The sequence below is a fragment of the Quercus suber genome, unplaced genomic scaffold, assembly GCF_002906115.3.
Source record: "Quercus suber isolate HL8 unplaced genomic scaffold, Cork oak 2.0 scaffold_147, whole genome shotgun sequence".
Taxonomy (NCBI): domain Eukaryota; kingdom Viridiplantae; phylum Streptophyta; class Magnoliopsida; order Fagales; family Fagaceae; genus Quercus; species Quercus suber.
Window position 1 is genome coordinate 825,446 of NW_027069608.1, and position 25,853 is coordinate 851,298.

The window sequence follows — 25,853 nt, forward strand, 5'->3', positions numbered from 1 at the left end:
AAACTACCTTTGAGAAGGCTGATGTATGACTTTAGGAAAAATGCCTTTGAGGGGGCAACTGATATATGTGAAAAATAATGCCTCTAATTAAGGCTTACATGCATAGTTCTAGGAAATCACCTTTAAGAGGGCTGTTGATGTATATAAAAGACAATGCCTCTAGTTAGGACTTATATGTATGATTCTTGATATTGCCTTTAAAAGGGCTGCTATTGTATGTGTTAAACAACGCCTCTAAGTAGGCTACTGATGTGTGTACGAAACAATGCCTCTAGGTAGGACTTACATGTATGATTCTGGATATCACCTTTCAAAGGGCTGTTGCTGTATGTATGAAACAATGCCTCTAAGTAGGCTACTGATGTGTGTATGAAACAATGCCTCTAGGTAGGATTTACATGTATGATTCTAGATATCGCCTTTAAAAGGGCTGCTGCTATATGTGTGAAACAATGCCTCTAAGTAGGCTACTAATGTGTGAATGAAACAATGCCTCTAGGTAGGACTTACATGTATGATTCTGGATATCACCCTTCAAAGGGCTGCTACTATATGTGTGAAACAATGCCTCTTGGTAGGACTTACATGTACAATTCCAAAAATTGCCTTTCAACGAGCTTCACATGTGTGATATTGGTAGCACTTTCATCGCACCGTATCCTCATGGGTTTATCAATTCAATTTGATAGTGATCAATCCATTGAGGGAGGCGAAAAAGGGAGAGATGGGCCAAAATAAAATTGCCCCAATGTAGGTTTTGTGTGGTTCTTGACATGAGAGGAAAACTTCCTGGTGGGACGGACCCATTCTTGCATACTGATTAGCATAAAGTGAATGGAACCGTGCAAAATAATCTGCCCCAGTGTAGTATTTTATGGGGTTCTAGATCGGCGAACCAAATTGACATGGGTTTGAACTTGTTCTGGACGATTATACCACAATGGGTTCCTTGGTTTGCTGAATTTTGGATTCAAAGTTCTAGGCAAGATCCACTCTTGGAAATGCTGACACTTTTGGTCATAGCTACACAAAAACTGCCTAGATGTTGAGTTCCGTGTGGTCTTGATGTATTATGCTTGCTGGGCACCTATTCAGGCTCTCACAGGGAGAGATTCCTCATTCTCCTAGTGGACATCTTGAATTGCATTGGATAAAGGGAATACCATCTATGGTTTGAAAATTTTAGAAATAAAATTGCCCTAGTATCAAGATTGAGACTGGGTTCAACCATGAAGCAATGACTCAGAAATCCTCTATTGGGATGAGTTCGAGAAGCTCGAAAAGTGTTTAGGGCAATGATGCTCAGATGGTATTTAAAACCTGGGGTTGAGCATTTGAATCTTTTGGGTTTAGGTCTTTTTTGAAGATGCCTAGTAATGATGAAGGGAGACTTGCATAAGCTGTTGCAATCTTAAAACCTCATTTTTTCTGGAAATTCCTTGGGAAGAAACAAATAACCCTTAAAGATTTTTTTTTTTTTGGACTTGAAAAGGTTTGGGAGGATTTGAAATCCTTGTTGTTTGAAATATTTGAGGGTCATCATTTTTCCCTTCTGTTTTGATTGGTTTTGAAAACCAAGTTCACAAATTTTGGAAATTCATTCGTGATCATAAAAATCTATTTGAATGCATGTACCATAAAAGGGGCTTGCTAAAGCTGTGTTTCCTATATGGTTTATGAGTGTATGTGCTCAGTGGCTATCATTTACCCTGAATAAGGAACATGCTTGCAAGTAAGGATTTTTAGCAAAGTGCTTGTGCTTATCAAATGAATGGGTGTTCCTTTTTATGCTTATGCAGGGAGAACTGGAATGATGTGTTTGGCTTTTTGAACTCTTCAGGTGGGTTGGGAGAGGACCCTACCCTTTTTGAGGCATGACGCCTTGGCATATGAGGATGATTCTGTTATCAAGACAAAATGTTCAATGTCCCACAACCAAACGATCCTCAATGATCAGTGAGGTCTTTCATTAGGTTGTAACGTGGCCTTGGGGTTAGTTGAGTGCTTGAAATGAAGGATATAAGGATTAAAACTTTCACATGTGGGTGATTATTTGGCATAAGCTCCGTAGACTAAGCAGTTGCTCTCAATCAGGAAGGACTTTCTCAGTTTCGTAATGTAAGGATATGGGTATCCTAGGCTTACAGGAGGATATTTTGCCTGTGAAATTATTTGAAGGGTTTCCTAAAGTGAAGGATTACACTTCATCGAGAATCTTTTTGGGGTGCTTCTCATGCTTGACTAGATCCTCAATTTGAGTCAATCTCTTAAATTTTGCCCATTTCTTTTGGGGCTTTCATTTTGATTTTCTTTGGCCCATGTTTCTTGATTGTTTTGGGCTGAATTTTTTCTTTTTCCCTTTCTTCGCTTAGGGCTTTATTTGACTTGATTGCCCATGACTTTTGTCATTCGATTTGGGCCCTTTTCTCTCTTCTTCTTCTTCTTCTTCTTCTTCTTCATTTTTTTTTTTTTTTTTTTTTTTCAATCAGAGACTCATTTAATGGACTCAAATATTGGAAGTCACCAGCATGAGGTCCTTGTAACCATCTAACCCGCCCTAGTGTAGGGGGTAATCCTTGACTAGGTTAAACAAGAAAAGAATTCGATAGGCTCAACTGGGCTAGCAAGGGATATTTCTCTATAAGCAAGACAATAGTGAAATGAATGCCTTTTTCCATCATCCTGATTGCTTACTTCTTAGCCCTAGGAGCTTATATGCCAAATTATAAATTTGGGTGATTTTTGAAAAACATTTTCTTTTTGGTTCAAAAGGGATATCAAGNTCCCCCCCTTTTTTGGGCTGATGATCCATCAGTCTGTATTACCCATGTCTCGTCCATGCCTGCAACGTTTGGTTCGTCTGGGTGAGTGAACTCGGCGATGAAGTCAGCCAGAGCTTGTGCTTTGATGGCTGTCCTGGGATGGTATTCTACATCGAATTGGCTGAGTTCAATTGCCCATTGGACCATCCTCCCGGCTGCCTCGGGTTTGTTCATAGACTTCTTGATGGGTTGGTCCGTCATTACTAAGATCGGGTTTGCCTAGAAGTATTGTCTGAGCTTGCGCGAGGCTACTATCAAGGCAAAGGTGATTTTCTCAATCCTTGGGTACCTGAATTCAGCTCCTTGGAAAGCTTGACTGACGCAGTACACTGGGAGTTGTTTCCTATCTTTTTCTCGTATTAAGGCTGCACTGATGGCTGTGGACGAAATCGCCAGGTATAGGTATAAATTTTCCCTTTCCTTGGACGGGCTTAGAAGAGGTGGGTTGCTGAGGTAACGCTTGAGCTCTTGAAAGGCCGCTTCACACTCGTCGGTCCACTCAAATGCTTGCTTAAGGGTCTTAAAAAATGGTAAGCATTTGTCCATCGCTCTTGATACGAATCTGTTAAGAGCTGCAATCCGGCCTGTGAGCTTCTAGACTTCCTTGACGGTCTTGGGTGATGCCATGTTGAGCATAGCTTGCACCTTTTCGGGATTTGCTTCTATCCCTCTTTGGGACACCATGAACCCTAGGAATTTTCCGGAGGCGACACCAAAAACACACTTGCCAGGGTTTAGTTTCATTTGGTATTGCTTGAGGGTATCGAATGTCTCCTTAAGGTCGTCTAGATGCCCGAGCTCCTCCTTGCTTTTGACGAGCATGTCGTCGACGTACACTTTCATATTCCTGCCTATTTGTTTGACGAACATTTTGTTCACCAACCTCTGATACGTCGCTCCTGCGTTCTTAAGCCCAAAGGGCATGACCTTGTAACAGTAGAGCCCCTGACTAGTGATGAAGGCGGTTTTATCCTGATCTTCATCGGCCATTTTTATCTGATTGTACCCGGAGAATGCGTCCATGAATGTCAACAGCGTGTGCCAGGCCGTGGAATCCACCAGCTGGTCTATTCTTGGAAGAGGGAAACTGTCCTTCGGGCAGGCCTTGTTTAGGTCCGTGAAGTCCACGCACATCCTCCATTTTCCGTTGGCTTTCTTCACTAGGACGATGTTTGCCAGCCAATCTGGATAGTATACCTCCCTAACAAAACCTGCGGCCAAGAGTTTACTCACCTCGTCAGCAATTGCCTGGTCTCTTTCTGGTGCGAACGTCCTTCGTCTCTGCTTGACAGGTTTCCTCTCTGGGTCTACGTTTAACCTGTGTTGGATGACTTCCGGGGATATTCCTGGCATGTCGTCATGGTTCCAAGCAAAGACGTCTAAATTATCTCTAAGAAATTGGATGAGCCTCGTTCGCATCTCAGGACTTAATGTTGTCCCAATTCTGGTTGTTCTCGTCCCTTCCCCCTCGATCAACTCCACTACTTCCAGTGCTTCCATCTTTTCTTCCTCTTTCTCTTCCACTACCCACGTATGGTTCTCCTTAGATGCTAAAACAGCTTGATAGCACTCTCGAGCTAGAACTTGGTCTCCTTTAACTTCACCAATACCCCCTTCCGTTGGAAACTTCACCTTCAAGCAGTAGGTGGACGTGGACGCCTTCCATCTGTTGAGGGCTGGCCTTCCGATGATAACATTATAGGACGAGGGACAATCCACTACCAAAAAGTCTATCTAACGAGTCAACTGTTTTGGATACGTTCCCACCGTTACTGTTAACGTCACTATACCCCTGGGGTACACCTTGTCGCCGCTGAAACTGACGAGTGGAGAATCGAAGGGACAAAGTCTATTGGGATCCAACCTTAATTGTTGGAAGGCGGAAAAGTAAATGATATCGGCAGAGCTACCGTTGTCCACGAGGACTCTTTTGGTGTTGAATCCTTCTATGGTGAGCATTATGACCAGCGGATCATTGTGAGGCTGTTTTATTCCTCTGGAGTCGTTCTCATTGAAGGTCATATCCTGGTCAATCCGTCTGTACTTGGTCGGGGGTGTCATATGGACACTATTCACATGCCGTTGATGTGCTTTCCTGAGTGACTTGAATGAACCTCCGGTGATAGGCCCCCCAGCTATCGTCTGTATCTCCCTGACCACGTTTTGAGGAGGTTGTGGTTGACGGTCATCGCTTCTGGAGGTGGACCCCTGTTGACCTTTGTTTTCATCCTGGAATTTGTCGTGTTCCCCCTTCTTTACGAATTTCTGCAACTTCCCTCTCCGTATCAATTCTTCTATCTGCTCTTTGAGATCCCTACAATCTTCAGTGTAGTGGCCGTGATCTTTGTGGAATCGGCAGTATTTATTTTTGTCGCGGACGTTGGGAGACAAGTGTAGTGGTCGTGGCCACTTGAGATAGTGCTCGTCTTTAATCTGCGCCAAAATTTTGTCAACAGGCATAACGAGAGGGGTGAATTTTACCGTTCGTGAATTTTTGTCATCTTTCCGTCTAACTCCGTCATTGACTCGACGATCTGGACGATCCCGCTTCTGCCCTCTACGATCGTCTTCCCTTCTTCCTTTATCCCCTGTTCTGTCCGCGTCATTAATAGCTGCCAATGCATCTTCAGCGTTCATGTACTTCTGCGCCTTGAAGAGCATTTAAGCCATCGTCTTCGGGGGGTTCTTCGCGAGGGAACTGACGAGATCCCTGGACCTCAGCCCTGCTTTAAAGGTCGTCAGCTGCACCATATCGTCGGCTTCGTCAACCTCCAGTGTTTCCCTCGTGAAACGTTTTACATACGACCTCAGGGTTTCCTTTTCCCCCTGCCTGATGGTAAGCAAGTGGTCTGCGGTCCTCTTTGGTCGTTGTCCTCCAATAAAATGATGCAGGAAGGAGCTGCTCAACTGCTCGAACGTATCGATTGACGATGTTGGCAACTTCGTGAACCATTCTCGTGCAGCTCCCCTGAGTGTGGTTGGGAAGGAGCGACACAATATTTCATCTGAGGGTTGTTGAAGTCCCAGGGTCGTCTTGAAGGTGTTTAGATGATCCTGAGGGTCCTTCAGTCCGTCAAAGGGTTCGAGCTGTGGTAGCCTGAATTTCGACGGTACTGGGCAGTTGAGGACTGCTGTTGTAAATGGCAAGTCTGTCGCCCGGACCATCCGATCCACACTCCGCTCTGTTTTTTCTTTGATAGCATTCCGTAATTCACCCATCTCCCTCCTCATCTCCCGAAGAACATCTGAATTTTGCTCGACGGGAGTGTTTGGCCTTCGATGGTCACTCCTTCTGTTGCTGTCTCCCTCATCTTCCTGATTTCCCTTCGAACGATTTTCCTCTTGCTGAAGGCGCAATCTCATTTCTTGGTTTTGCTTAGTCAGTTCTTCAACTGTGGCTGCGAGGGCTTGGACTTGTTGGGCTAGGGCTGCAGCATCCTGATTAGACTCCATCCTGTAAGAACAAAGATATAGGATCACTATTCCGAGTTTGACCACGAAAAAGTGTCGTTTCCCACAGACGGCGCCAAACTGATGAGTGTGAACTCGTCAGTACTTGTTCGACGGACGGAGACGATCTTCCAGCCCTTGGAGATGAACACTGGTGTGGTGCCTGCCACAACGCCTCCGATGCCAAAGTTAGTAAAAGAATGTTCGAACAGTGCAGTTGGAAAGAACTAAGAAAATGTCTCAGTGAGTTTTCTGTGTGTATGTACCTGTTCTTCAGCAATGTGGGAGGCTTATATACCCTCTCCTGGCTTCTAGCCGTTGGGTAGTTATGGAGGTTCTTAATGCTCCTTTTCGTAACGCCTGAGGCCCTTTAGTGTGCCATTATTACCTTTCAACGGACTGTACAGTTGTCTCTGGAACCGTTTTGCCTGCATTGAATGGTCCGGATATGTTCGTCAGTAAAGCGTATGTTCGACTCACCTAGCCTGAGTATGGAATCGTCCGTGTTGATGGAATCGTCAGTGCGTCCATGAACTTCGGCAGTCCCGTCATATATAATTTTTTCCAAAAATTTTGGGGGGACATTCGGTCCTAACTTGGCTCCGCCACTTATTTGGGCATACTTGTATGTACACAGGCATGTCACGTGGGCCGCCACGGGCATGCCAGCGTGCGCACGAGGTTGCCACGGGCACACCAGCATGCCCAAAGAAGTTATTTGGGCATGCCAGGGTGCATGTAGTTAGTCGTTATATTTTGGTGTTTTCAAAGAGAGAAGTCAATTAACTTTTTTTGTGTTTTTATGAAGACTGTTCACGGATTAAATCCTCCTCATACTATCAATTATAAATTAATAATAATAAAAGAAAAGAAAAATTATATGTACAGCTTTAAATTATATCTTAGGCGTGCGTATTGATTATTGACTCTGAATTGACCACAAAGTAAATTGCATTTTTGCCGTGAACAGAAAAACTGACCCTCTTCTTAGCCCATATATATCTCAACTAAATTAAGACATTGCAACCAAATTTGCTAGAGCTTTTCCATCGCCTTTCTTGCTCTTGTTTACTGGCGTTACTGTGGAAATAGCTATGGATTTCTTCCCAAACTTGCTTCACCTTGCACTTCTCTCGATTTCCTTTTCTCTCATCTTCCTCTTTTACAAACAAAAGTCCACTCGTGCCAAGTTCCCACCTGGTAAAAAGGGATGGCCGATCATTGGGGAAACTTTGGAATTTGTAATGGTTGGAAGAAAGGGAACCCCAGAAAAATTCATCAATGATAGAATGACCAAATACTCACATGATGTCTTCCAAACTTCCTTACTTGGAGAGAACTTGGCTGTATTTTGTGGTGCTTCAGGGAACAAGTTTCTGTTCTCTAAAGAGAACAAGTACGTCACTTCTTGGTGGCCACGTTCCATGAAAAAAGCTTTGCTTTTTCCTGAAGCTCTTGGAAACTCTTCCAAAGAAGAATCAACTATAATGAGGAGCTTCCTACCTGAATTTCTCAAGCCAGAAGCTCTTCAACATTACATACCTATCATGGACTCCATGGCAAAGGAACACTTGGAACAAGATTGGTCTCCTTACAATAAAGTCAATGTTTTTCCACTCTCCAAGAAGTATACCTTTGCATTGGCTTGTAGGTTGTTCATGAGTATCAAAGATCCTAACCATGTGACAAGATTTGCTGATCCCTTTGCTCTTGTCACAGCTGGTTTAATGTCTGTGCCTATAAATTTTCCAGGCACAGCCTTCAACAGTGCCATCAAAGGAGGAAAAGTTATTCGCCATGAGCTTTTATCAATCATCAAACAGAGGAAGAAGGAGCTATCCGAGAACAAAGGGTCGTCAGCTGCTCATGACTTGTTGACTCGTATGCTCCTTGCATCAGATGAAAATGGCAGAGTTATGAATGAGAAGGAGATTGCTAACAAGATTATAGGTTTACTTATTGCTAGCCATGATACTACTAGTACAGCGATCACTTTTGTAGTGAATTATCTGGCAGAGTTTCCTCAGGTTTACCATGATGTATTAAAAGGTACTTTTTTTTTTGTTATGGTTATAGCATATCTCTATTTTACAGTATGAATTTCGTTTTTTAACCTAAGCCTTAAAAATTTATTAATTTTTTGGTCCTAAACTATTGAAAATGCTGCACCTTTTTCTTTTGGTCCTAAACTCTTAAAAATGTTTTACTTACTATTTTTAAATTTAAAATTTTCACTTTTTTTTCATCTTTAAACTATTGCAAAAGGTTTTTTTTTTTTTTTTAATTATTTCTATTTCTTAAATCTTTGCAAGTTTTTTGAAACCAAACTAAATAGAATTGTTATTTTCTAAAAATGTTTGTTCAAAATATTAAAAAAAAATGGTTTAGAGACCGAAAACGAATTTTTGTTAAAGACAAAAATAAAAACTAATGCAAAATTAAAGAACGAAAACAATATTTTAAACTAAGATTTTATTTTTTGCTTCTATAATATAGAATACTAGTCAGTAACTCATGCAATGCACGAAACAATTAATATATTACAATTTTTTTCTCTCTTTTATTTGTTTATTTCTTCTAAATATAAAATTATATAATAATAGTAGTTATTAATGGATATTTAGTATTAGATTTTATTTTTTGCTTCTATAATATAGAATACTAGTCAGTAACTCATGCAATGCACGAAACAATTAATATATTACAATTTTTTTCTCTCTTTTATTTGTTTATTTCTTCTAAATATAAAATTATATAATAATAGTAGTTATTAATGGATATTTAGTATGATTGTGTTGGTTTATGAAATTATATATTATATATATTAAGTATTTATTATGATTGTCCTGGAATTTTATATATATATATATATATTTATATTGTTGATAACATGGAATAATATATTCTATTATTTCAAGAAAATATGATATTCAAAGCGGGTGACTTGACTGACTTTAAACAAGTATAAATTGGAAGCGATGGTACTCATTTACCGTGTCCTGTACAGTGGAGTCTGTGTCATTGAGTATTATTAAAAGCCACGTATTATTAAATCATTTACAACATTTGGGACCACTATGTTTGTGAAAATTAATCAAATCTTCATTTGACATACACACTAATTGTTGTGAAGTGTGTTTCAGCAAAAAAAGATTGTTGTGAAGTGTGTACAAGAGAGTGTGTCTCTAGACTTTTTGATTTTATTTTGTTTTGTTTTTCTTTCAAAATGGAAGCACAATATAACTGTGTTTTGATAATTCGATGGTAACTTAACGAGGAATGAGGATTTGAACTTTGAATGTCTCTCTTGAAAACATGAGAAGATGCCAATTAGTTGAGTTACAAGCTTTTGATTAAATAAAATATAACTCGTAAACTCAATTTGGTAATATTAATCTAATGAAAGGAGGGCAATTTTTTTTTTTTTTTGATAATTTTGTTAAACAGAGCAAAAGGAGATTGCAAAATCCAAAGGTCCCAAAGATTTGCTAAATTGGGATGACATTCAGAAGATGAAGTACTCTTGGAATGTGGCATGTGAGGCCATGAGGTTGTCACCACCTGCTCAAGGGGCATTTAGAGAAGCTATAGTTGACTTCACTTACGCAGGTTTTAAAATTCCCAAAGGATGGAAGGTATATTACACTTACTCATACATAACCCAAATTATACAGCACTTCTATATGTTTTTTTTAGAGAGTTTCAACCTATGACGTCTACTCCTGATGATAATTTTTACCTCAGATCTCTTATTCAACTATCAGAGACTTTACCAATTAAACTAATTGGAACATACTAGCACTTCTATGTATTTAAATCATGATACTAAAGTGTTCAAATTTTTATTTATTTATTTGTAGACATATTGGACTGCACATTCCACACATAAAAATCCAAAATATTTCCCAGATCCTGAGAAATTTGATCCTTCAAGATTTGATGGGAATGGGCCAACACCTTACACTTTTGTACCATTTGGAGGCGGACCTCGGATGTGCCCTGGGAAGGAATATGCTCGATTAGAGATACTAGTGTTTATGCATAATGTGGTGACAAAATTTAAATGGGAGAAAGCAAATCCAAATGAAAAGATTACGTACAATCCATCACCCATTCCTGTTAACGGTCTTCCTGTGAACCTTCAGATTCGTGAGTTCTAGATTGCACCAACCTTTGGTGACACAACCATCTTTATATTTATGCTTGTAGATTGATCAATAATTCTTGTCACTTAACAAGATTGTATACCTTTTTTTTTTCTTTTTTTTTTCTTTTTTTCTTTTTTTGAGAAACCTCAAGATTGTATACCTATTTAGCAATAATAGATTTTTATGAATAAATAAATTTTGGTTTATCTTTTAAATCTTGTACTTGTTCATCACATTACTAAGTGCATAGAGGGCCAAATATAGGAAGAACAAACAGGGACCGATTGTTTCTAGGGCCAAACCTGGAGATAATTACAATATTCTGGCAACTTACCTTGTTGTCCGGGCTTTAAAAATATTAATTTAGAAATTGATTTTACTATTGCTTTATGATGGACACCAAAAGAATTAAAGTGATTATCTACCGGATTTTATTGCTCATTTGATTTTTGATTGCGGGAACCTTATAGCTCGAGAATGGATTTTCTCCCTTTTTGCACCAAAAAAAAGAAAGACTTTTTTGGTTAACCTTAAGGGAAACGAAACAAAATTAGTAGGTCCAAAACTGATGGATGGAAAGCTTGATTTAGTCCAAAGGAAAAGTCTTGGCTTTTGGTTGGGTCCATAAATTTGAGACAGACGCTTGTATACGGTTAGAATATAAAGATAGTATGAAGATATAGAGACAAGATGAGAGAAAAAAGCAGATTCATTTGACGCATACCATTCAATTTCGTTTGTCATAAAAATGATCAAGGCTGAAGGCACTAGACTATTGCTACATTGACCCGGAAAGATTCTTTTCCACCTAATATGTTTTTGAGCAAGACCTAAGTTTCCCACGATCACATGAATGATTTTATCTTTTAATTTGAATTATTACCATTATTCACGTCACACAACATTCACGCATATCATAGCATGCCAAACATGTAAAATCAAATAATTTTTCCCATTAAGTAACCTAGTCTCCAATCTTGGATAAACGATTCTTGACTAAGTTTTTTCAATATAATTTTTACATTTTCAGAATGTAACTACTAATCGAAGTCATATATTATTTCTTTATTTTGACTAGGAAACAAAGTTTAGTAATTTCTATTTCTCATTCTAGAATCATGTAATTTGAATATTTTTTTAATGGAATAAAGATGTATTTTATCATTTTTGGTTTTCTTGCTTTTTTGTCTTAAGAAGACATGTGGAGACTTCAAATGTAGAATTCTTAATCTAGGGGGGTTATGATGAAACCTGTCTCAACCTCCTCCTTGGGTCATGGTTTCTCACACAGACAACCAAGACACCAAGTTTGCATACGGAGGGTTTGCCCATATGTACACATGTTGCAGTGAGGCTCACCATAACTATGAAAGGAAGGAACACCACATTATTTTACTCCAGAAGTACCTAATAATTTTCTATATTTCTCCTACAAAGAGAGGTCCTGAGAAATTGCAAGAAGCATGCCTCATGTGATTGATGTAAGAAATTTAAATAATAGTACAAGTATTTTCACAGCACTTTTTCACTCACACGTATTTTCAAAACACTTAAACAACGTTATTAGAAATCTCTTACCAAACGGGCTCTTTATCTCTCCTCTCATTTACAAAAGTGGCTTTTGGCTTTTGGATTAGTTCTAAACTTTTGGTGTGTTAGTTAGTAAAGGTTCTGCCTAAAGATCGAGGGTATCAGCCAATTGATCTAGAGGCCTTAAACCCTTGGATTAGGCAGGGGTGGAGCCAAGGGGGGTCGAGGGCACTTGCCCCCCCTAGTCCCACAAAAAAAATCTATTAATATTTCTTCTATTATATTATATAATACAATAAATGCATTTAAAAATTATATAAATAAATAATTAATAAATATGATGGTTTTTTAAACCAAAACCAAAACCCTCTTGATATAACATTTTTATAATTTCAAAATGATTTTTTATGTAAATAAACCCCTATTAGATAAATAATATAATGAATATGTTATTTTATTTTGAATTTTCTTACATTCAAATATTGCTTAATATACACACGAATGAATTGTTATTTTGCAAATTGATCTCAAATACTATATATATATATATATATATATTTATAAATAGGGTTTTTTCCTTCAAGGTGCCTATGCATAGATAGCCTCCCATAAACAAGTAATCTAAACCAATCGGTGATTTTTCACATGTGATTTGACTTGGTTAATTGAATTTTCTTTGCTTGTATAATTTGATATAATTTGAATTTGCATTTAATTTTGAATTTAAAATTCAAAAACGTTTCCTTCTTTGCTATGATATGGTTTTTAAAATAAAATTTTTATTGTTTGTTTACATTTTTTTTTTGAAAAAAAAAAAGTTTATACTCCGTAATATTATTAACTTGGCCCATTTAATCTCGAATTCTACGATAATCCAATCAAGTAAATAAGTAGAGACTGATCCATATATTAAATCATATGAGATTTAATGTTTGACATGACGTCTTCCTGGGCTAGTATCTTGATTCTGGACCTGCGGTCTGGTTGAGCTGGACCTCTATGTAGGGATCAAGAGAGGTTCTTAATCTTGAATTAGGGTTTAAAAGGGAGTGAAGTGGGAGAAGGGAGAAGGGAGTGGGACGCGGCACATTAAAAGAAAATGTTCTAGGGTTTGTGTGAACTAATTGACTTTTATATAGAATAAGAAGAGCTGGTTATTTAAAAAATTTTATTAATTATATAATATATATTAAATGTATGGGTGGCTCAGGTCGGGTTTGGTAAGTTTGGAATTTTATGACCCAAACCCAACTTGACCTGCTATTGAAAAAATTGTTGTAATACAATCCAATCCACCAAGCCCTAAAAACAGACCCAACCCGGCAGGTTGGGTTGGGTCAGGTCAGTTTGGTTTTGGCGGGTTGGCTGCACACCCCTAATTCTACCTATCAAAGTTATCTCCCCAACAAATAAATTATAATAGGAAATAGGCATGTTCACAGGTCGGTTCGAGTCGAGTTTGTGCCTAACTTGGAACTGACCCGATTACTTTGGGTCTACCATTTCTAGACCCACTGTCGACTGGTAAAAGGGGTTAGTTTGGATGGTCGGACCTCCTCGGATACCGGTCGGTCCTCGGTTGGGGTTGAAATTTTTAATACTATACCGGAATTTGCTGAAATCCATCGGATCTGTACCAAATCGAGCTGGATATGTTGAGATCTAGCTGAATCTCGAAGAGATCAGGCCATTTCTCAACTAATCGGACTAAAACCATTGGCGAAACGCTCCTATTTGTGGAAAACGACTACTTTTCTAGTGTAATACGGTCGGGTCAGTTTTTCATGTTCAGACCCGCCAACCGACTTGTCGATCTCAAGTTTTGGGGCAAAGACCTGCCGCTGACCCGTCATCGGTGTCAAGTTGTCCGGTTTTTGGATTGGATCAGCTAGGTTGGCTAGGTGGGTCAGTTGATGGTTTGGTTTGGACACCCTTAATAGGAAATAAAAATTCCCTTTCAAAAAAAATAAAGTATGTAATCATGGTTCCCTGCCCAATAGGATAACGATCTTTTCGTTCCTTCCACTCCCAAAACAAAAGAAAAGTTGTTGAGTACTTTTGTTTTCCCAAATTTGAGTGGAAGACAGATCACACCAAGAAAGCCATTTTATTGGCAGACACGGTGGCATTCATGGGCCACACCATCACACCTCACCAGGTAATTGTCCATTTTTTGTAGTTGTGCTTTTTTTTTTTCTTTTTCTTTTTTTTCTTTTTTTTTGGTTTTGGTTTTGGCATACAAGTGAGATAAAGTTCATTGAAAATCATGTGAACGCTTGCGCCAAAACTAACACAACCTGATATTTTTGAGTTGTGCGTGTGTGTTTATATATATATATATATATATTTAAAGATGGATAGTTATCCCACATTGCATAAGAAGATGTATTATGTATACTATAACTTGTTTTACCCTCATTTAAAAATCATTAAGACTTCTGTGTGTAGTCCGTGGTATATTTTTGTGTTAGAAAAACTATATTCCCTCTTCCATGTGTGTTTGTTTCTTAACAAAAGAATAAGAAAAAGAAAAAATGTGTGTGTATAGAGTTGGACTCAAGTTACACTTAATATAATTTTAAGCAATGTTATAACACTCAATATTTTTAATTGAATATGAATTTTAACAAATCAACCATTGGATTATATTATCTTTGTGCATTCTCTATGCTTGCAAAATTTCAAGATGATTAAATATCAATACTTAGGTTATCAATCAATTGTTTAAATTCAAGTTTATTTAGTTTAAAATAATGCATAAAAGATGAGTTTATGAATTGAATTGTAAATAATTACTGATTGGCATGAATATTGGTATACATGTTAAAAACATATAAAATATGTAATCCAACGGTAGAGTTTTTAAAATATAAATTTAATAACAAATCATTAAATGATGTAGTATTGTTTAGAGTTACATTAAGTGTAACTTGAACACAACCTATATATGCACACTCACATCAGCAGAGGACCTCCTATACACCCCATGCTTCCAAACCATTTTCGGCATGTTTTTCAGGTTGGGCCATGGGCCAAGTTCAACAAAATGTGTGGGCTACATGGGGTTGCCAAGCCAGTGGGCTTGTGTCATCCTGGATTGTATGGGGCTTTAAGACTCATTGTGTGTTCGTCTATTTAAATGGGTCTTTTCCTCTCCAATTTTTTATACTTGGGCTTTCGAGCTCCTTCGCAACAAGGACTAAGAAAAAGTTCATTGAAAAATATAATACCCTATTTTGACTCTACTAGTACACAAACATAACAGCTAAGGGCCTATTTGGTACGTGTATTTAAATAACAGTTTTCAATTTTCTTGAAAATACGTGTAAGTAAAAAAGTATGTAGAAATACGTATAATATTGTTTAAAAACTAAAAACATGTGTTTAAACTTGCGTACCAAACAGAGTCTAAGTTCCTTGAGCTTTCACTATGAACTCAGTATTAGAGAGAATATCTCATGGATGATTTGAGAGTTAAATGAGTGGTCCATAAATAAAGAAATGCTTACTAATGAATTTGATGTACTTCCAAAAGTTACCTTCGCAATTGAGCCTTGTAGCTCAATGAATATTGGCAATTATAGAAACTTAAATTATAAAAAATTTAATAATCAATAGTCTATTATTAAAATTAAAAAAAAAAAATAGTCTCTTACAAGTTAAAATATACCAAATAATGCTACCAAACCACCGACAATTAAAATAGTCTAATGTATTATTATTTTTGAATGGAGTAATATAGTCTATTATATTAAAAAAAAAAATGCATTGATAAAAACTTAGGAGTTGGGCAAAAGCCAAAGGCAAAAAGAGTTTAAAAAATAAAAAAAATAAAAAGAAAGAAAGAAAGAAGAAGAAGAAAGCAAATAGGTACTAATGAGAGATAAACTAAGAACATAATACTGAGATGAGAGTAATAAAGTGGGAGTGATTCTACAACAACGAGAGAGAGAGAGAGAGAGAGAGAGAGAGAGAGAGAGAGAGAGAGAGAGAGAGAGAGAGATAAAAAAAAAAAAAAGAAAGATATATATATATATATATATATACTATTTCTAATTACGAATTTGATAGCCAGGGAAGAAATCAATTCAGTTTTTTCATCTTCAAATATATTACGAAAGCTTAAGAATGACGCAGAGACTGTACATGTGCTAATATGTTTGACAAAATCAACTATTAGCGATTAGTACAATTTGCAATTAACACCATAATTCAATTTGCTTTCCATCTTTTTATTGAAAAGATTGTGAAAGTTCAAATAACATGTAAAACATTAATGAACGTTTAGACCCCAAAATACAAAATTACCAACATAAGCTTATACACAAACAATATATGTGCGAAAATATAAATATAAGCTAAATCCAAATTGGTAAAACACTCCAAACTGAAATTAATCATAACCACAACAATAATTAAAAGGTAAAGTATAAGGGAAGAGAGATGCAAATACAAAGATAACACGGCGATATGTTATCGAAAAGGAAATCAAAGTACTCAGCGAAAAATCTCTCTGCTACCCTCTAAGTGGTCAATAATCCACTAGAGAATGAAGTTGGGATACATGAATAGTAGAAGACCCTCCAAGCCCAATCTACCTAATGCACCTAAGCCCTCAAAACTTCTTACTCCAGCAGGGTTACGGCGAATCTTATCTTCTCTAACTTATCGGATCCTACAATAATCTCCATATTGCATCCACCATCCTTAGCATCTTCCAATGCTTCCCAAAACTCCAAAAACACTCAACACTCTAAAAGGGTGTGGGTAGTATTTGGGTACTATTAGGTTCTAAATGTTTAGAACAATTGGCAAATCGTGAACATAAATTTGTCTAGATATAGATCTTAGAGTCTATAGGTTTTATTAGACAATGCTCAAGGTGATTCAAGTCAAGATTCAAGAACATTCAAACTGCAGGAAGAAGACTTTATATTCTACCTGGTTCGATCGATTGAAGAACAGGCTCGATCAATCGAAAATCGTATTTGCAGAATTTTAAGTCGGCCCAAATAGCAACTTAAGTCCATTAATGATTAGGGTTTCAGATCTACTTCTCCCACTATATAAAGAAAACCTTAAGCCACATTTTTGAGAGCTTTTTGGATGCTCTTGCTGCTCATATTTGTAGTTTGTGTGAATTTCTCCCACTATATAAAGGTTATCCTAAGCCACGTTTTTGAGAGCTTTTTGGATGCCCTTGTTGCTCATATTTGCGATTTGTGTGAATCTCTTGTGAGATCCTTGAGGAGCTTTCCTTCACATAAACTTAGAGGGTTTTCAAGGTAGAGATTATATCAATATCTTGATGATCAACTCAGTTGCTGCCATTGGAGCTTAAAGAATAACAAGCGTGGGTGCTTGTAGCTGATTGAAGAATCCAAGAAAGAAGGAGTCCGTAAATTTGGAGCTTGTACGTGGTCGTGTCAGTAAGTTCTATTGTTGAATAGCATTAGGAAGTCAAGCGGGGAGATTGTAAGTCCTTTTGTATGAACTTCGATTCTTTCGCATAGTGGATTTAGGTTTACCTTGAGGATAACTAGGTCAAATCCTCCCCAGGTTTTTACCGTGTGGTTTCCTGAGTGATCATATCATTGTGTCTTTTATATTTCTGCTGCTTTATATTTTTGATATGATTGTATGTTTGTGATAACCTAGAATTGCATAATTTGACTAAGTTAATCACTTGGCTAATTAACTAGGTTAATCTGGTTGGTTTAAGGGGTCTAAATTTCTAACAAGTGGTATTAGAGCAGGTAGCTCTTTTATATTAGGTCTTTTGATCTAAGAGCTGATCCTTGACCCCTGCTGTTATGGATAATTTGAAGTGTCTTTCTGCTCATATTTGTAATGTTTTGAATAAAAAGGACACTATTGTTTCTGTTGATTTTTTTTGATACTTTTGAAACTCTTCGTAAGGAATTATCTAAATTTTTGAAAATTACTAAGAAATTTAAAGAAGAGTAAAAATTGGCTAATCTTGAAAAAGAGGATTTGATTGTGAGATTAGATGAGTCAAATAAAAAGAATGAATTTTTGAGAAATCAAATTTCCTCTCAAGATGAGAAGATGAAAAGCTTGGAACAAGAGTTAGTTGAGTCTCAAACTAAACTTGAAAATTTGACTAGTACCAAGCCTGTTATTGATAACAGAAGTGCTTCTGTTTCTCTTAAACTTAAAACTGAGAAAGTTTATATCCCTCATTTTAAGAGGAATAATAAAGAAAAGGCTTACTTTGCTAGGTTAGACAAAGGTAAAAGTTCTAATATAAACGCTGAAGTTTCTACACCTAAGTATAAACCTACTGTTAAAGAGTATAATAAATCTGTTTTTGTGCCCACTTGTCACCTTTGTGGTGTTGTTGGTTATATTAGACCAAATTATTCTTTGTTAAGGCAAAAACTAAAATCTGAGACTAGACTTGTTGTTAGGAATACTGATATTCCTAAATTTGTTCCTGTTTGTCACTTTTTTGGTGTCCGTGGTCACATTTGTCCTAATTGTCATAAATTGAAATTTAAGCATTCTGTGTTTCAATCTAGGACATGTGATGATATTTCTCCTACCATAAGTCCATATAAATTATTTTATATGCTTTTGAAAAATTTAAGCTTGTTGGCTTGTGAAAGGAATTTGCAGGATTTTAGTCTTTCTCAGAAGATTAGTGTAATTCCTCAAATATACTCTGCTTCTCATAGATTTTCACCTACAAAGCCGAAGTCTCGTGCTATATGGGTGAGAAAAGATTCTCCAAGGTTAGTGTTGCTGACTTGTCATTGATTTAATTTTTTCAATTAATTGTGGACATGTTTTGTTTTTGTTTTTGTTTTTGGTTGTTTTGTTTTTTTTTTTTTAGGTTGTTTTTTATTAAAAAAAAAATCCAAAAACATTGAAAAGTTTCAAAAAGACAAAAATATTTTATTTTGTGTCTAGTTTTTTTTTAGGATTACATGAATTATGATATCTCTCTTGATTTAGAACATGCTTGATATTGTGGAGAAACTTGAATAGTATGTGCTAAGCTATTTTTATTTTGTGTGACTATGTACTAGTTTGTACATGTACTCACTGGTTAATTAAGAAATTGATATTTCTTATTTGTATACCCTCTATAACTTAGTTAAATACTGTCATGCATTGCATTTGCATTGTTCTTTTAGTATAATGTGTACTTTTTGTTTTTGGTCTTAAAATTTGCTTTTAAACCAAAAAGATTGTTATTTGTTTTGTATTATATATCTTGGATTTATAATCAAGGATTAGTCATATTATCTTTACATAACAAGTTTATGTACCTTGTTTAGCTTTGATGAGCTTATTTATTGCACTTTACTAGTTGAGCTTTGTAGTGCATGTTGTGTGGGAAGATGTTTATAGTTTTTGATCACATGATCTTGATTTTGAAGTCACATGTCTTTGACTGTCGGACTTAATCCTTTTGAGAGAGGCATAAATAACCATCTCACCACTGTTCATTAGCCAATTATGAACACCTTAGTGCATATCTTAAGATTCTGTACTCGAGAAAGTGTAGTACATGCACAAAAAGAACATAAGGTGTAGCCTCGGTTTAATTTCTTAATGCTTAAAATTGGTGTATACTATTAGACTTGATGCCAAATCACATAATTAAAATTGGTGTGTACATTATGAGACAAAATTCAAGAAATTTACATGATTGCAAGCTTATATTCTAGGAGATGTGGGAGTTATAGGATGTAACTCTTTAGGTGATAATCTCTTTTAAATTCTATATGATGAATTTTGTAGACTTTGTGATTAATTGTTTTTCACATATTACTTTACATGTATCTCAAGCTTTTGCTAGTTGCACACACTACACAAATTACTCTTTGCTAAGCTTGGTACATTATATTGTGTGTGATTTTGTTGTGGCCATCCAAGATTAAAAGTTTCTTGATTTCAATGCAAAATGTGCATAATGTTTGCACTTTGAGGACAAATTGATTGAAAATCTTGATTTTGGAAGATGTGGGTTAAATTCAAGTGTTTTTGACAAACTTTTCGTCTCATACTCATGCATTTTTTATAAAACAATGTGCTTTGAGGAGTTTCTGCATTAAAATGCTCTGTTTTTCAAAAATCTGATTTTTCCAAACTTTCAATCGACCGAACCTGTTTTTCGATCAATCGAAATTGTGATTAAAATTTTTAGTTTGAGTCTGCTTGACTCGATTGATGTTCAATCGATTCTCGATCGATCAAAATTGAAATATTTTCAGTTTCTATGTTTTTGACCAAATTTTTTTTTTCATGCATCATTTGTGTTTAGGATTCACATGCATTGCATTGTTTTTATATCCATCTTACAGTTTTGTAGTTATATCTCTCATTGTTTTCACACATAACATGCATACACTTTACTAAATTGGATATTCAACTTGATTTAAAAATTGATTGATTAATTTTTGAGTTTTGTACATTCTAGTATATGCTATTTCTTATGTGTGAACTGCAGAAATTTTTTTTTCTTAAAAGATATGATGGATAATCAATGTGCAAATATTTTCTCTACTCATGCAACTGTTTATAGGTCACATAGTGCCATGTTTTCATTTTATTGAAAGAGAGAATATTTTTTTCTTCATGTGTATTCTCAACTTAGTTTTTTCTAAAAACTTGGTTTGTGTCTTTTTATTTATCTCCACCCTTCTTTATTTTTCCCCAAAACTTGTTTTGTTTTTCCTATTTTTATAGGGGGAGAAATTTTTTTTAACCTTTGTGGTTCTTAGGGGGAGGTGTTGCTCTTCTTAAAGAGAGTTGTCTTTATTTTCTCTTACTCTGTTGCGTATATTTTTTGTCTACCTTCTGATTAGGTAGTCTTTGTCAATACGTGACAAAAAGGGAGAGACATAGATGACCTGTTTGTTTTGTTTAGGGGGAGAATATAAAAACTTTTTGATGTATCTAACTTAGGGGGAGAGTTAGAATTTATTTTGATTTATATGTTTCTTGTTTCACTTCTTATTGATTTATACTTATGAGTTCTTCATTGGTATATGTCTTTATTTTGTGTTATGTGAAATCAAGAATTTATTTTTGTTTACTTGTAATTTCCACACATGCGTTTATGCGTTTTGTTTAGTGTTTTAGGAAATATACAGGTTGATTCAATTGAGCTGCTGTCTATACTTGCAATTGATGGATAGTAGTTAGGTTGAATTTGTTGTAATGGGCATTTTATTGTATTGGGTTGTTCTTGTATTTGAGCATTTCATTTTGTATGAAAGTTTTGTCATGAATTGCCAAAGGGAGAGTTTGTTAGGTTCTAAATGTTTAGAATAATTAGCAAATCATGAACACAAACTTGTTTAGATATAGATCTTAGAGTCTATAGGTTTTATTAGATAATGCTCAAGGTGATTCAAGTCAAGATTCAAGAACATACAAGATGCAGGAAGAAGACTTCATATTTTGCCTGGTTCGATCGATCGAAGACCAGGCTTGATCAATCGAAAATCGTATCTGCAGAATTTTAAGTCGGCTCAAACAGCAGCTTAAGCCCATTAAGGATTAGGGTTTCAGATCTACTTCTCCCACTATATAAAGGAAACCTTAAGCCACGTTTTTGAGAGCTTTTTGGATGCTCTTGTTGCTCATATTTGCGGTTTGTGTGAATCTCTTGTGAGATCCTTGAGGAGCTTTCCTTCACATAAATTTAGGGTTTTGATTATATCAATATCTTGATGATCAACTCAATTGCTGCCATTGGAGCTTAAAGAATAACAAGCGTGGGTGCTTGTAGCTGATTGGAGAATCTAAGAAAGAAGGAGTCCGTAGATTCAGAGCTTGCACGTGGTTGTGTCAGTAAGTTCTACTGGTGGGTAGCATTAGGAAGTCAAGCGGGGAGCTTGTAAGTCCTTTTGTATGAACTTCGATTCTTTCACATAGTGGATTTAGGTTTACCTTGAGGATAGCTAGATCAAATCCTCCCCAGGTTTTTACAGTATGGTTTCCTAGGTGATCATATCATTGTGTCTTTTATATTTTCGCTGCTTTATATTTTTGATATGATTGTATGTTTGTGATAACCTAGAATTGCATAATTTGGCTAAGTTAATCGCTTCGCTAATTAACTAGGTTAATCTGATTGGTTTAAAAGGTCTAAATTTCTATCAGGTACAAATCTCCTCTCAATGGATATAACAATAGGAGAGAGAATGAGAAGAGACTACAAAGATTTCTCTATAAGAATGAGTAGTTCTCTCTTTAATGAGGTGGGTGTCTTGTAGAAACCTCTCTTAGGGTTTTTCTCTTTGAATAGCTACGCTTACATTTCATGGGAATAAGTGTATTTATAATAGGGTATGAGATGGAATGTGAAAAGTCAGTTTTCATCTAAACAGGGCATTTTGGCGACTTGGCCTCGCAACTGGAATGAGTCGTGAGTTTGAGTTGTGAGATAACTTCCAGGCCAGATTGTACTTTTTGTCTTGTAGTTCTCCAACTATCGTGACCCTTCAGCTCCCTGCATGCTTTACACGTGTGGCGACTTGCCAGTCGTAAATTAGTCGTGAGACTCCTCTTAAATGCACACAACTTGAGTTTCTTCACACTCTCTCATACACAACCCTTACATTATTCCCATCTAAAAACAAGGTTTTTATATGCTGAATTATAAGCAAATTTGGTAAGGAATAAAACCAACACATGATTGAATAGATTCAACTTTATAGATTGAGAGTTAAAGTTAAAACACACATCCTTTCAAATACTGAAGCTAGCTTAAGAATGAGGTGGACCATGCTAAGTTTGACAAGATCAACTAATGATAATTAGATTATTGTGCTTGTGCCCAAGTTATTTATCTTTTTTTTATTTTTTATTTTTTTATTTTTAATAATCGAGCCTAAGTTATTCACTAAATAGAAACTTTAGAAGGGATAAGATTTAGCCAGGCAACCTTGTTTAATTAAGCTGAATCAGACTGTTTTAAATAAAGATCAACTTTTGGTTATTGCAGTGGTGCCTCAATAAACGATGAGTAAATTAGGAATTTAATTTGATTTATTACCGCTAATGTCAGGTTCATGAATTAAGAGACAATACCAAGAGACATAGGAATAGTGTAGCTATGACACAATTCGAGACTAGCATTTTTCTTGTTGAATCGAAGATGAGAGTGTGAAACTTAAAACAAGTTCAACGGTGGAAAGAGAGTTTTAATTTCTTTATACTATGAATTGCTTTAAACTACCCGTTTTCTTTATACTAAAATTTCTTCTTTAAAAGGAAAGTAACAAGTAATAGGCGGGCAAGGTTGTATATATGTGAATTTTACTAAGCTAGTTGTCTCGCAAATTGAAATTATGTACATAGTAAAAGCTCTAAGGTAACACACATAAGGTAACATGTGTGTGGCCCCAACCGTACTAATACAAATCTACAACTACATAGTTAAGTTAAGGCATGTGAAAATGAAACCTCTCATGTCCTCTCTTTCCAACTCTCTGGAGCCTTTCTTGCATTAAAAAAAAAATGTATACATCTTAGCGACTTCTTCAATGGTTTTCCCTCATGACGTTCTTGGTTTCACTGCTTTTCAACTTCCATACCTCATATGGTGATGTTGGTACTGCAGGCCTTTATTCTCCACCATATTTACCAACGGCATGTTATGGAAGCGATGCATTTCAGTTCCCATCAAGCAACTTGTTTGCAGCGGCCGGTGATGGAATATGGGCCAATGGTACAGCATGTGGGAGGTTGTATTTGGTTAGGTGCATCACTAGTACTTCAACACCATATGCTTGTAATCAAAACCAGACAATTCAGATCAAGATTGTTGATTATATTGGTCAAGCCCCTTCAGCTAATAACAACACCATGGTTTTGTCCACGACAGCTTTTGGGACTATTGCAAATTCATCTACCACTTCTTCCTATATCAATATAGAATTTCAACAGTTAGCTTCTTCAATATCCTTTTCTGTTTTCTTTTCTTATTTCAATATGAATGAACTTATTTTGTTAAAAGTTAAAAAATGGGACCAGAATACAAGAACTCCAAACTCATCAACAACTACAACAGACCAAACATAAACACCCTAAACAAAAGAAACAAGCTCATTAGTGCTAAGCAATAGGTACATCAGCTACAAACAAGCCAGATATACTGATCAAGCATAACTTCACAACCTTCTTCAAATTCTTCTGGTAAAGAAGCATTGATAAAACATATGTTCAATTTTCAAATTTGGGTATCATTATAATAACCAATATAGGCATTACATACCTTGAAAGTTCATCCAAATGATTCCTTGGGTCTTTTTCTTTCTTGATTCTAGTAAGATCTGAAACTAAAATCTACTTCTGTTCCCCTCCCTTTCGTTTATCCTTCTCACTCTTGCTGGTCCGTACATCTCTCCATTACTCTCTCTCTCTCTCTCTCTCTCTCTCTCTCTCTCTCTCTTAGGGCTTTCATTTTGTGTTTTGTTTAATTTGAAGGACAAAGTTTGTTTGTAGGCAACAACTATAAACTCTAAATAAAAAAATTAACATTACTATATATTTTAAAATCTTAATATTGGTTTGTATATTTGTTATGTTCTTAACATATACGTCAAATTTTATTCAAATCGAATGTTATTTATTATTCGATTTATAAACTTATTTTTAAATATTTGATTTATGAACATAGTTTTTGATTTTTGACATTCTTGAAAATTTTCAAGCATAGAAGATATAATAAGTAAATGAAATCTAATAGTGGATTTGTGAAATTCACATTTAATTAAAAGATAGAAGGGGAGTTTGTGTAAACTTTGTTCAAATTTTAATTGTCTGTTTGGATGTTGGAAAACTATAGGGAAAAAAGTTAAGTAGATTAAAATGATGGGTTTTTGGTTTGCAATGTGCGTGGTCCATGCAATTCTCTCAAGAGAGTTTTTTTTTTTTTTTTTTTAAATAATTCGAAGATAATTTTTTTTATTGAGTAATATTTGGATGATGGTAAAATGTGGAAAAGAAGATGGAAAGCAAAAGTGGGGATTTAGATTAAAGTTGTGGGTTTTAGGATGGAAGATGGGTTTTCATTCAGCTATCTAAAAATTTAGTTGTTTTTTTAATCTTGAGAATACTATCTTCTTAAATAATAATAATAATAATAATAATAATAATAATAGTTGTAACTTTGTAAAACTAAGTTCATCTTTAGATCCGTTTTGGCAGCTGGGAAAATGTGGATAAAGGAAAAGAGAAATGAATTTTTAGGGATAATGAACTTTTAATTGCTCTAATGGAGTTTTGTTTTCTTTCTTTTTTATATATTAAAAAAAAAAATGGTGTTTCTAGCTATCATCATCATCATCTTCTTCTTCTTCTTCTTCTTCACATTGTTAAACTATGGTTTCCAACAAACGCTTTGTTTTGCGTGCGCTTTATATTAATATTGATTTTGTTTTTTAGATATGAAACTCAGCATTCTAATCCCAACATGGACGAGAGGAAGAACCAATCCTTACTCAGCTCATCTTTTGCAAAATATGTCAAAGAGCAATATGTAGCCAATAATGGAGAGATTCCAGGAGGTCCACCCGTTCTGCATTCCGCTCCTTCTCTCATGGGAAACCATGAGATGAGTGCTGGTCCGGGGGTTCACGGTGATGATCAATATGTTTCACTGAAAAAAGCTCCAGTGCCACCTTCTGCCCCTATTCCAAGTACACAGGGGCCATGACGCCATTGGCAACCCTGATGAGCTGAGTTGGTGTTCATAAAAGTCGTTGCTGCAATGCTATTTCTCTAGAATAATTCTGACTCTGCTCAATGCTCTTCATTAAACATATATTTCATTTTTCCCTGTAATGTTTGGTTTCAAGTTCTAGCTAGGAACAAAAGGATGTTATATCTTCTTTTGCTAGCTTCAGCTGTAAAACTAAAA

General features: G+C 35.9%; 2 protein-coding genes across 2 annotated transcripts; both read left to right on the plus strand.

Moving 5' to 3' along the window:
* Nucleotides 1-7,319: 7,319 nt before the first annotated feature.
* On the plus strand, nt 7,320-10,572 carry LOC111994391 (beta-amyrin 28-monooxygenase). The gene is made up of 3 exons (XM_024026261.2): nt 7,320-8,321; nt 9,720-9,907; nt 10,133-10,572. Exons 1-3 carry the CDS (start codon nt 7,367-7,369, stop codon nt 10,430-10,432), a joined length of 1,443 nt encoding a protein of 480 aa, XP_023882029.1. The 5' UTR covers nt 7,320-7,366; the 3' UTR covers nt 10,433-10,572.
* A 5,506-nt stretch (nt 10,573-16,078) lies between these two features.
* On the plus strand, nt 16,079-25,649 carry LOC136069010 (uncharacterized). Its single transcript, XM_065777025.1, has 5 exons — nt 16,079-16,092; nt 18,193-18,243; nt 19,164-19,220; nt 23,494-23,877; nt 25,379-25,649. The coding sequence occupies exons 1-5, from the start codon at nt 16,079-16,081 to the stop codon at nt 25,647-25,649; spliced, it is 777 nt and encodes a 258-aa protein (XP_065633097.1).
* The last annotated feature ends 204 nt before the right edge of the window (nt 25,650-25,853 follow it).